The sequence below is a fragment of the Pagrus pagrus genome (assembly GCF_965226575.1).
Source record: "Pagrus pagrus genome assembly, chromosome: 14".
Classification (NCBI taxonomy): Eukaryota; Metazoa; Chordata; class Actinopteri; order Spariformes; family Sparidae; genus Pagrus; species Pagrus pagrus.
The window spans coordinates 9,530,078-9,542,845 of NC_140198.1; the positions used below are offsets into that span (position 1 = coordinate 9,530,078).

Here is a 12,768-nt window from a genome sequence, read left to right on the forward strand (position 1 = left end):
GGACAGGCAAGGCGAGTTCATTTATGTAGCACTTTATTGTACACAGAGGTTAATTAAATTGTTTTACAGTCAAAAATAATTTTAAAAAATGAACGGATAAGGTGAGTCAGGTATTCTGTCTGTTAAAAAAGTATCTTTTCAATGTTGTGAGAACCACAAGAAAGACAGACATCTCAGGCTGATATTACAAAATTTGGGCAAATAAAAGTCGAGTCAGTTTTATTTATGTAAACCATAATTACACCTTGCCAAACCCCAAACTTAACCTAAACCTAATTATAAGCTCAACCTCCGGACCACCCTTTAAAGAAATGAGGACTCACCACAAAATGCCTCCGCTTTCCCAAAAACGTCTAGACTCCAGGTCCAAAACTCCAACTTATCCTCACAGAAGTGAGACAGAAGTACAAATACACACAGTGCACCGTCAATGCTACACAGGTAACCCTACTCTCATGCAGTCCCTTGCTCTGGTCCCATAATGGCCCATATTGTTCACATTTAACCTTTTCACGCCCAGCCATGCATGTAAGACCCAAAATCAGCAGCCTCCCAGGGTCTGAAGCAACATGAAACCTTAAAGAGAGGACGTGAGCTCCACTGATCCACATTTTGATCCATTTCAAAAAACATAGCTAGATTCAACAGGGCAGCAAATCTACAATGTTTGTCATTTTTTCTTTAATATACCTTAAGCTAACTGGGATTAGCTGAACATGGGAGTTCACTTTCTACAGGTTGAAGCTGAAATCTCAGCCGTTAACTGCTGTAGGTATCCTAATGGTGCCTGAAGGGAAAGAAAAACAAATAATATAAGATAATATTTTACTTTGATTCAGTAGTTAATTCTATCTAACCGCCCAAAAACCTGTCAAGCGCGACTTAACATTTTCGTTGGTGGCACCGGCGTGCCTAACAATCAGCGAGCACTTGAAACATCAGCACTTTTAAACTTGTGATTTCTTGTTGCTTGTGCTGTGATTTAAATGAAGAAAACAAGTTATCTGCACCTAAGAAATTAAAATGTATTATTATAGTGCAGCCAGTGTAAAAAGTTAGTCTTGACCCTTGCCAACACATTAGTATTCTAGCAGTAAATATATATAAATTAGAGGATGGTACTCAAGCTTTCAGCCATTTTTTTTTATGTGATATATGCAGCTTTTCCTCGTCTTTACATTATGGCTCATTGAATATTTTAGGGTTTTGGACTCTTGTTTGGACCAAGAAAGGACATGTGATGACATCTCCTTGGGTCCTAGGAAGTTATGACGGTCCTTTTTCAGTTCTCTGATGTGTTATTGACTGAACAAATAATTGATCTATCTAGATATAATACGTGTCTATGCTTTACATGAATGGAATAGAATGTCCAAAAAGATTTTCTCGTTTATGTAGCTAAAGAGAAGTTGGCCTTTGCTCAGGAATGGGTTATTTATTAACTTTTACCCTCAAATGAATGTCCCCACTGCAACCGTAGCACAACTGTCACACCCTCCTCCAAGCAACAAGAATGTACTCAGGAAGTGGTGGTGTGGTTGCTGGAGTCTGAGCCATGTCAGTTGAACTGTCTATCTTGAAATAACCAACAGGTCTCTCCTCTCCATCGGTTCCTGAGCTTGAGGATCATAACAGTAGAGCAGGAATTATTTATTTATATATCCTGTTTTAATACATCTTTAAATTGCAGCTCCAGTCTGTTTTTGTTGTATGGGTTCAAGTTGATCTTGCCTGCACTCTGTCAGCTACAGTAACAGGTGAATAGAGGGATAGTTGTGCTCACTCTAATGAACACAGTGTACGACACAAATAGTCTCCGCATCTTAAATTTTAATTGGAAACGTTCCATAAACAATTGCATTTGTATACAACGCATTTTAAAACTCTTATGTTTTTCATCCTCCATCATTTCCACTGTGGTGTTATAAGTGGTTCGATGGCACTCAGCATGTTCTCCACCCGACTCGTTAGACAATCGCTGACTGTTGTTCGCCATTGGAGAAGTTAAAAGCCGAAGCTAATGCGGTCCTCCAGGACGGGGCCCTGCACACAAACAACTGCGATGCGTATGCATACACACGCACACACATCGACTTATACACACTTCATGGTCCAGCACCACTTGTAGCCTTTGTCAGCTGTTCCAATTAAATTACACAGCAGTGCAAAGCAACTGAATAATAGATGATCCGCTTTGTATACCAGCTGCACTCAACTTTTAATTTAGCTTTTTATCCTCCTCGGACTCGGCGTATCACTGCCGTATATGCACCCTGGCGAAGCACGCACTTTCTCCAGCAGTTGGGGAAGTAAACATGGCTTTGCTATTTTAAGGAAATAATGTTAGATTGAGCGCGGTTGCATCAGTGTGCCGTTAAGCGGGAGAGTTTGTATTGTGGAGCCGCTATTGTTGGAGCTGTTTAGGAACTGGCAGGTGGCGGATGGAGTTTCCCCTGCAGTGAAAGTCGTCTGCAGCCTCTTAGGTGTCGCCACTCGAGGCCTCGTAGGCAAGCTGTTGAAATGACTGCAATTATTTGATGTTATCCTGTAGACCGCCTGTATCTCATTGTTGTCCAATGAGGAAAAAGTCCAGAACTTGCAGCATCTCAAATCTAATGGTACTCAAATCCATGGATAATGTGTCTGGTTTCCTTTCTAGCAAATCTCATCCTCCACGTCTGTTCATCCTGCGGTCACATTTAGCCTTTGAGCTCGCTTCCTCTTTGTGCAGTAAACAGCTAAATACCATGCAGTGGTAAATCTGAAAATTTGTAGAAGTCCTGTTCATTTTGACTGATAATTAATTAACCATCTCTGTCCCTTGTGTCCGCAGCACCCTTTTGTGCGGTCGGTGACGTCAAACCGCCCGCTGCGGGAGCTGGTGGCCGAGGCCAAGGCTGAAGTCATGGAGGAAATAGAGGACAATAGAGAGGAAGGAGAGGAGGACGACGCCATGGAGCTCACTGTGGTACTAAACCTGCTTCTTTTTTTTCCCTCGTCCTTTCATTTTCTTCTCTGTAATTGTTTGTTTCCAGAAGGAGAGTGGGCAGTCTGGTGGCTTTAAAGCTGTTGGGTTGTGAGAGTACACGGGATTTGGACTTAGAAGGTCAACAATGGGACAGAAAATGATGTGATGTTATACTGAAGCTAGAGTGGCACACGGTAGAGCGCATACCTCCGCCAACAGTCCACTTTAATTCATTTAAGCCTATTCCACTATCAACCATCCCAAAAGTCGTTACAGACCATCATTATGTCAGGAATTGGGTTTTAAATTTCCAATTACTGACTTTTCTGCATCAAAACATAGTCTTTCAAGACAGAATCATGATATACCGCTTCTAGAAATTAGATAGAAACTCCTGCACATACTCGCACAAAAGTATGTGCATGACATGAACCCAGGTTTCCGAGAAGCACACACATTCTGCCCTAACGCTCGACTTCCCCTGCTTTTGAAGTCTCTGCTTTGCTTGTTGACCCCTTTGAACTGCATTTCATTTCGGTAAACATAACCTTCCTGCCAAGGTCCGTTCTGCAGGAGCCATTCACAAATCCATAGAAGGCATAAGATTAGAAAGTGCAGTTCACCGTCTGGCCTCGGCACAAACAAAGGAACAGAAACCGGAATCCTGGCATTCACCCGCACCCACACATGGTTAAATATAGGTGCTGCCCTCAGCCTCGCTCCTGTACAGAAAAGGCGCTCACCTCACAACCCCTGATGGAATAAATAATTTAAGGTTGCGCATTGTTCTGTTTTCTATACCCTGAGCTTTAACTAAAGACAGACGGTTTATTGTAGATCGGTGATAGAAGTCCCGAGAACTAACAGGAAGCTGTGACCAGAAAAATGTGTTACTGGATGTTTTTCCTCTCTGTGAAGACGAATGTTTGCCCACTTATCTCTTCCTCCCTTAATGTCAACAGTTAGTGTGATGACTTCCAGATTTATGTAGGTGAATAACTCAACTCCAGCGTTGTGACGGTGCAGTTTGAAACTTGGCTAAGTAAGCAGCCATTGCTGCAGTGTTCTGCACCGCCTTACACAAACAGCTTGTGAATCAAACATTGTAGGTAACTGGATTAAGTTTGAGTTTCTGTAGGTGCTGCTTTTTTTTATTCATGTATCCGGTTTTGCTTTATCTTCCTCTGCGCACTGAAAATAAGCCTTAAAACCCATCATTCCCTGAGTTTTCCGATATAAAACAATTAGAAAATGAGGGTTTTAAATAAAAGATGTTAAATTTAACATGATTTGGGTTAATTGTTACGTCTGGATTTTTGGGATAAACGTTATATTAATTTAAAATATCAAACTATGCTACTCTATAAAGTACAGGCTTTCCCCTCCCTGTGCTGAGTTAACTATGACATCAGTACAGTTGTTTCCTCCTCTCTTCCAGCAAGGGCACTCTTTTATTCACACACACAGCAATATTTTGACACATCCAGTTACAAGGTCGTGAAAGCCGGCCAAGCAGGTGCCTGACTGTTTATCTCTCCCTATATATCATACACACAGCCAGACAGAGATGTTTGCTGAGACACTGGAAAGGCCAACCCTGACCATAAAGATGTCTGATAGTGTTGTTTACCTCTAGTAGAGAGGTATTTCAGGAGGCAGAATTTCTCAGTTCGACGGATGTGCACGTAATCCTCAAATAACATGTTCAGTGTTGTGTGTAATTACAGACTAAAGAGTTCCCATGTCTAACACACACGTCTGCAGCTTTCTGTAATTAGATTTAAAATTATGAAAATGACCTCTTTCTGTGAATTTATATAATTGCTGCAGAAACTCTATACTTTCCCTTCTGCTTGCGGATTTTAGGGTATTTTTAGTCGTCCGATGGCTAAGATTTTACCTTTTTATGATTCTTTATGAATTTGGCCTAGAGTATCTGCAGGTTTTGACAAGACTTAATGCACCGAGTAAAAAATTTAAGCTGGTATTTAATCACATTTTTATGCGGTAATAAAAATGTCTTAAAATGTCTCGACCCTGCGGAAATGCTGTTTTGGTTAAATAACAATGAATCTCAAGAACTGCATCTTCTCACACAAACCAATAAGACTTATTTTGTGCGCTCATCAATAATCACACAATTCTTGGTAATAAAATCCATTAAGAACTCTTTGTCTCTGGTTATCCGCCATGATTCACTCTGGCTTGTCACCTCTGTAATCATTCATATACTTACTGCAGATAAGATAGCCATCTGAGCCCCAGTGACAGGAAGCAGCGCGAGGATCTAAGCAGGAATTACTGCATTCCGACTAAAGCTAAGGTTAAGTTTACTTCACTGAAGGTACAGTTAGCTACTCTGATGATACAATACCCCTATTTATTTGGAGTCTGAGTTCAACAGGTGGCCAAATCTCCCATATTACACCCTATTTTTTAATGTTATCAACTGATATTCTTACACGTTGCACCTTTGACATTTGGTAGACCACCAATGACTTCAGCTCTGAAAATGTTTTGTCACATGAGTAAATAACAATACTTCTCCATCCCCCTCATTCCCCAAGTCTCCAGGAAAGGAGCCATGCCAGACCAGTCAGACCAGTTTGGAAGGAGACCAGCATCCGGAGACCCCGAGCCCCACCACGCCAGTACCTTTACCCAGGAAGGAGGCCAAGCCAGACACACCAACAGAGGAACGTCCAGGCTCCGTCATGGTGGTCCCTGTTCCCCTACCACGGCACAATCTCCCTCCAAAACATCCAGAGGAGTTGGGCGACAAACTGGCCAATGAAGTCAGTCTCGAGTCTGAGAGCGAGGCCTCAACCAAGACTTCCAGCTCGGATTCAGGCATTGAGGATGGGAAGAGTACCCCCGAGTCAGAGGAAAAGGTGCTCTTTGTTTTAGATTTGGAAAATGAAATATTACTTATTAAAGGTATAGACTGTGGTGTATTCATAGATTTGTTAGTAATGATGCTAAAATTCATTTTAAAGGTTACTGTGGAGACCCCAGAGACAGAACATCCGCCATCTCTCCCCCAGCCCGAAGCATCGGAGGAACAAGTCGACATCATCATAGACTCAAAAGAACCGGAGGTGCCCAAGATCAAGGTGGCAGAGCAGGAGAGCAACGTGGCAAACGGCGGCCTACCAACACCAACCTCGAGTCCTGCCGTCACTCCTGCACCCACTCCTGCTTCCTCATCTGCTCCTACTCCAGTAGCCACACCCCGTTCTGGGCTCAACGGCAGCCTAGCCAAAGGTACCCCAGATCGGACATCGATGGGAGGAAACGCCGAGACCGTCTCGCCTTACATCAACGGAGGGATTTTCAACAAACGGAACTCTTACGCTAGCAGCATGGCATCCGAGAGCATGGACATGTCGAGCAACAGGGAGAGCATGTCGATGTCTGCAAGGGTGAGTCAACAACAGCGGCCTGATCGCTCCTGTATGATTTCAGTAATTGAAAATGGCTTTATGTAATCGTTTGGTGATGCAGGGGAGAGGAATGAACTCAGGTCTATGTCTTATGTAGGCGACTCTCTGCCTCTGTAGGAAAACCCCTCCTTGGAAAAACTATTTCTCGGCACCCACAGAGGAACTGAAAGTGCATTGTGTTGTGTTTTGGAGTGTGGGTGTTAACCATCTGAAACAGAGGATTGCCTGTTTTCTATTAGGCTTGCGCTACACATTGCTTCTAGGCAGGACACAGACTATAAAACTGGTTAACGCTCCCAAACCAAAAAAGATTCCCTTTTTAATTGGTGATGATTTGTGGTGGAAATCGATTTATTCAGTGAATATTTGAAAAACATTTTAGCGTATTAAAATTCCTCTGTGAAGCTTCTTTCTCTTCTTCTTCGCTTCTGTTTTTTTTCCCTCTTCTCTGCTTCTTTCCTCAGGCTGCGAGATTACTTAAAGGATAAGTTCAACATACAATGAAAATTCAGTCATTATCTGCTCACCCCCGTGCCAATGGAAAGTCAGGTGGTTATATGTGACTGCATTTGACATTTTAGTTTTCACCCTCCGAGATAAATTCTTTTTATATATATATATATATATATATATATAATTTTACAACAACAATCTGTAGTTGCTATATGTTACTCACAAAAAGATAAATTATAAATGGATTCATAAACTATGTTTTAAAGGAACAGTTCACTTAAAATTTCACCCCCAGCTTCACAGCAAAACGGTGACTCTTGTTATAAAAAACGTGTTTTCTGAAACTTGGCGTAATCCAAGTCTTTCAAAGCCCCGAGATCCCAATTTGAATTTTTTAACCGATGTTATTCACAGCCTTGTGCACCCACTTCAAATAGGGTGTGCGCTAAAGTCTTTAGCTTAGCGGCTACAGTGAAGATTTTGACTCAAAAAAGGGTGTAGATGACGTCTTTTCAAATCAGTTTGGGATCTCAGGGCTTCCGGAGACTTGGATTACGCCGGACAAGTTAAATGGAGCCATTTTATTTTTTATTTTTTTAAGTTTTAAAACAAGTCCCCAGCTGCTACAGTTGTTGAGAAGAATGCTGCAATGCTGTTTTGCGGCGAAGCTCCCAAAAAGTTTTGTCGGCTACGAAACCTTCCTCTACTTTTTATCCGCACATGGGTGACTAGATAATGACTGAATTTTCATATTTGGGTGAACCGCTCCTTTAACTCATGCTCAGCACTAACATTAAAATATATATATTTTTAAATGACTTATTATTTATTCATCCATCTATATAATTTCTATTTTTGTGAGTAGCATATTTTGATTCAAATACAAATTAAACACAGGAGGTGAAAACTAAAATGCCAAATGTCAGCACATACGAAAACCTCCTGACAAAGCCAATTCAACATAATCTAATGATGTATTAGCCTCAAAAAGAGAGGAAAAAAGCAGGATAATTCCCGTAACCCAAAGCCAACTTAACAATCACCAAATTTGTGCTTTGCCTGACAGTCCCAGTGATGAGGGCAATTCGGAAGCTGAAGGGAGCGAAGAGAGAGACCATTTTATCATTAGACACCGAGCCTTTCTGAACCAAAATATGCAACATTTCCCATTCATCGGGACCAACAGTGCCCTTTGTGTGGGCACAGTTCAGTATTTACCAGCGTGAATGGAAGTTTCTATGCAGCTCATTGTCGCTCTGCTGCTTCTGGAGGCTTATGGACTGACCGCAATTGAAATCCTATTGACTGTGTGTGGAGTGTAGTGTCTGTTTGTGGCATGTCAAGGTTTTCCAGAACAGATTATTCAGCAGGCGACTCGGCCAGCAGGCTGCAGTGACAGTGAATGGGCTGTCTTTGTGTATTTTTCGGACAGGAGGACACTCGCCATTTGTGCGAGTGCGTTGTGAGTTCTGCGAGAGCATCGCTGTGTGTTCATCAATTCATCTGTGTGCTCCAGCAGAGCTGTGTGTTTGCGTTTGAGGCTCCAGTGTGCTGACTTCCCATCGCTCGTCATTCACAGAAATCACACAAACAAGGCCAGCCGAGCCACAGAATGACCCACATGCCCTCTGATTATATAGTGCCAGTGTGCACTTGATAACAAACTCAAACACACAAGCACATGGGTTTATTGCTAATGTGAACGTCTCAGTTGAATAGAAAGGGAGTCAACAGAACGTGACAGTGCTAAAGTCTCATCCAGTTGCTGTCATCGGTGGCAGAAGCCTCACACGGACTCATATGTTTTCTGTTTGCTCAGCTGGGGAAGCTTTGTCGAAGTGGACAAACCAAATTACTTCCCGCTCTTTGGTTCTGTTTCTTCTCTCCTCTTCTTATATATAAACTATTTATAAACCAGGAAATGACGACATCCCGGGTTTGATCTACGCAGTGTTTGCAGAGTAAACTGTGCCATATCAGCCCTGTAAATATAGTCCCGGGAGGCCGATCAGATAGAGGCACACTGGAAATGTAACCATTATCCACGTGTGCTTTTGTTAGCCATAACAATGTTGTCTGTTCAATTAAAAGGTGGGGTCCTGCTCTGACTCATATTAAACATTTGATGTATCATATCGCGTTACGTCCCGAGAAATGATTGAATTGGCCGGTGCTGTCTGTCCTAAGTTACACCGAGCTTGTTTGACTTTGATCTGGGAGCAAAGAAGAAAGGTCACGGGCCTCTTCGTGGTAGGTCCATGATCAGAAATAGACTGCTCATGTTTGGTTAAAACCTTGAATCTCCAAAAAGTGACTCCCAGTCAGTAGGAACTGGTTCCTCAACCAACAGAGGCACAAGTCCTGATGTGAAAACCAACCAAACTTGCCGTGGATTCATAGGCTTTCGCCCTGTATTGTTGTAAAGAGTTAAAAAAGCTTAGTCACATCGTGTCATATTCACTGGATGAGGTGGTATTGTTGCAGACAGTTGCTTCCTGCATGGCGCTCCCCATTAACGCGACAGATGGAGCATCTTGCCTCTTGTTGCAGTAGAACCAGACTGACAGGAATATTAATGCCTTCGTCAACACGCGTTCACCCACAGCTGCCTCTCCTTCCATCAGACAAAGAAGACCTCATTGGGAATCACTAACACATGCATATTTCACAATGAATACATCAAAGTCTTCACAGGTTTTGGGGACTACCACTGCATGTGACAAACAAGCAATGTCACTCGAGTCTGTGTCAGTCAATCGGCAACCTCCAATACACAACACTCCATAGACTGCAGTTTCTTGAATGGCCACTTGAGGCTGGCTCTAAAAACAAGTTGATTCCAATAGACCCCCATATTAATATGTCTTTAAAGCAATAAATAACCATGTTACAGCCTCTTACAAAAAATTATTCGGTCTCTGTGTCATTTCCTCTTTCATGACTATGGTGAACTTTACTCGCAAATATTTATTAGGCTTAAAAATATGCATAATTAAGGGAGCGTCAGCTTTGAGTGATTAGCTAGCTGTCTGCTAGGCATCACCTCAGCTAATTCCTGGTACAAAAACATGTTTTTGGTCTCCGTAGCTAATTAACTTTTATATAACTCACTTGTATTAATAATAATAATAATAAGGCTTGAAGTTATGCATAATTAAGGGCATGGTGGCTTTGAGTACAGCTATATTAGCGGCCAACTAGCATAACGTCGATTCTCTGACCGAGTTGTTGGCATACACGCTGCGTCGTTGGTAACTTTGGCGCCAGGTTTTGACAAGGAAGTAAAATCCAACAGAACCATTTTACTTTCCATTGCAAGTCTGACTATGTTATCTGGGTGCAATGCTAAATCTTTTAAAATATTTCAAAACTTGTGACGCAGTGAGCTAAGTCACGCGTTTCATCTTGATTAGTTTGGCCCCCATGCTCTCTGCCCTCCCAACATGTTCCTAAGCTACTAAAATCTAGAATAACCTCCAGGTAGAGTTTCAGTGTCCTCCCAAATATAGTTTACTGTGATGTCTCCCTTTTTTGTGACATTTGTTCCTCTCCTTCTGCCTCTCAGGACTTCTCCAGCAAGACTCTCAAGCGAACCAGGAAGTTTGTTGTTGACGGCGTGGAGGTGAGCGTGACCACCTCCAAGATCATCAGGGATGATGAGAAGAAAGATGAGGAGATGAGATTCCTGAGGTACGTGGATGTCCCAATCTATCTATCCATCTATCTATCTAGGCAGAGCTAGACACATGTGCTGTCTGCGTCACCATCTTTTGGTTGTTTTGTTCTGTCCTGGAAGTATCATCTGTTTTCATTCCCTACTAATGAGGGCCACGAACTGTCCATTCCTGGGCTCAGAGTGAAGTCTGTACACTGATAAGTGGCCTTCTGGATGCTGTTGCACATACTATTTCAGGCATCCTGCTCTTTCGGGCTTTAGCCCCTTGAGATTGTGAGTTTACAAATATCCAAACAGTTATGGAAAAAGCCTAATTTAGGTAATGGTTTCTGTATATGCAGTCTGCGGGTTAAAAGAAAAATGCCTCTGAAGTTAGTTTTAGATCAGGGTGAGGATCAGGTCAGCTGTATTTATTTATTGTTGGGAGTCTAGCTGTTCAAATAGAAGGATCCATACAGATTTATATTTGTTGCCAAGTGACATAAATTACATGAGATGCTTTTTTTAAATGAGCAATTGTAAAGTAACACCAGAGGGAGAGTTCCTGGTGCATCACTCATGCCATCTAGTGGTAGAAATATGACATTGCGTGTTTGAGCACAGTTCCACCAACAGATCAATTTCAGTTTAGAAAGATCAGCAGTCCAATGGTCCAACCTTAATTTGATAAAATTGCATTTTTATATCTGAATCACATATAAAACATTATATTTGGTGTAAGTTGTTTACTTCTCTGCTGGCTTAGCTGTCAATCACACACCTAAACCTGCCCAAATCTTTGTGTTAACCATCTTTGAAACTTGCCAAAGAAAAATGTAACTGAAGTTGTATGTGTGTTAAAAATGATGTATGCGTTTGTGTGTGTTTAGACGCGCGGAGCTGCGTGAGCTCCGTCTGATGCAGAAGGAAGAGCACCGCGCTCAGGCTGCTCTAAACGCCAAACTGGAAACGCATAGAGAACAAATGCAGAGACGTTTTGACCAGGACATGAATGTGAGTCGCTTCCACTTACTATAATGTTATCCAGCAGCCGTGCATCAAAACCTACAGTTGTAAAGATAATCAGTGTTTCTTGAGACGTTGTTCTCGAGCCTGTAGTTGGTTGTTTTAGTACTTTTCTGTTATGAAATGAGTCTTAATCTTGTGATCGCTATATGAGTTTGGTGCAGTAGCTTATTGTGGTCTTTCTTGTCCTCGTGGTGCGTCCCAGAGCAAGAAGAAGCACTACGATGTGGAGCTGGAGAGCCTGGAGAAGCTCCAGAAGCAGACTATCGAGAGGATGGAGGCAGACCACAATGTTAAACTAAAGGAAGAGACCAAACGCATCAAAGCAGAGCAGGATCGCAACTACCACAAGTTCCAGGATCAGCTGAAACACAGGAAAAAGGAGGTGTGTTTAAGATTGTAATGTGGGAAATGGGTCAAAGAAAGTTTGCGGTCTCTGCATATGTTGTGTCCTGTGTCAAAATTATTTAATAGCTAAAATGTGTCATCTTTTTAATATTTTTAGGTTAAACAATCTGTTGATAAACTGCCTAGAAGTCAGCGCAAAGAATCTATGAAGCAGAGGATGGGTTCCTTCCACGAAATGAAGATAGAAGAGGTAAGTTGTTTGGTATTTTTCATTGACTGGACTGGTTTTAAAACCAACCGTCCCCTTCACGTCTTTTTTTTTCTTGTCTGTGTTTTAGGAGAACAACTTCTTGGCAGCTCAGAAGAACCACCTGGACACGACACTGATAAGAATCATCTCCAACAACAAGAGAGAGATCGCAGAGATGGAGAGGGAATGCCTGGACAAGAAACACCGCCTAATCAGAGGTACAGTATCTGTTGCACCTAGGGTTCATTTAAAGTAAAACCCAAAGTCTTATCCACCTCTGGTGTGGTGGGATGTTGCATCTGTCGTAACTCTCGTCGTTTCTTTTTTGTCTGTTTAGAGCGTGAAGCTACGATATGGGACATGGAGGAGAAGAACCTTTACGAGAGACACCAGTTATTTAAGCAGCAGTTGAAAGACCAGTACTTCCTCCAGAGGCACCAGCTTCTCAAGAAACATGAGAAGGTAAATCAGTGGGTTGCAGCTCGTCTTGCCAGAATGCACGCTGATCAACCACAACATTAAAACCACTGACAGGTGAAGTATATGACATTGATCGTCTTGTCACGGTGCAATGCTCTGCTGGGAAACCTTGGGTCCTGGCAGTCGTGTGGATGCTACTTGAGCA

At 42.2% G+C, this 12,768-nt stretch overlaps 1 protein-coding gene across 1 annotated transcript in view; it reads left to right on the top strand.

Moving 5' to 3' along the window:
• stk10 (serine/threonine kinase 10) overlaps nt 1-12,768 on the top strand; it is a 45,930-nt gene that overhangs the window by 29,900 nt on the left and 3,262 nt on the right. The window contains exons 8-16 of the mRNA XM_084373799.1: nt 2,834-2,968; nt 5,536-5,859; nt 5,965-6,390; nt 10,430-10,554; nt 11,410-11,533; nt 11,751-11,930; nt 12,051-12,143; nt 12,232-12,361; nt 12,481-12,605. Of these exons, the coding sequence (XP_084229925.1) occupies nt 2,834-2,968; nt 5,536-5,859; nt 5,965-6,390; nt 10,430-10,554; nt 11,410-11,533; nt 11,751-11,930; nt 12,051-12,143; nt 12,232-12,361; nt 12,481-12,605 (1,662 nt within the window). The remainder of the gene's footprint in view (nt 1-2,833; nt 2,969-5,535; nt 5,860-5,964; nt 6,391-10,429; nt 10,555-11,409; nt 11,534-11,750; nt 11,931-12,050; nt 12,144-12,231; nt 12,362-12,480; nt 12,606-12,768) is intronic.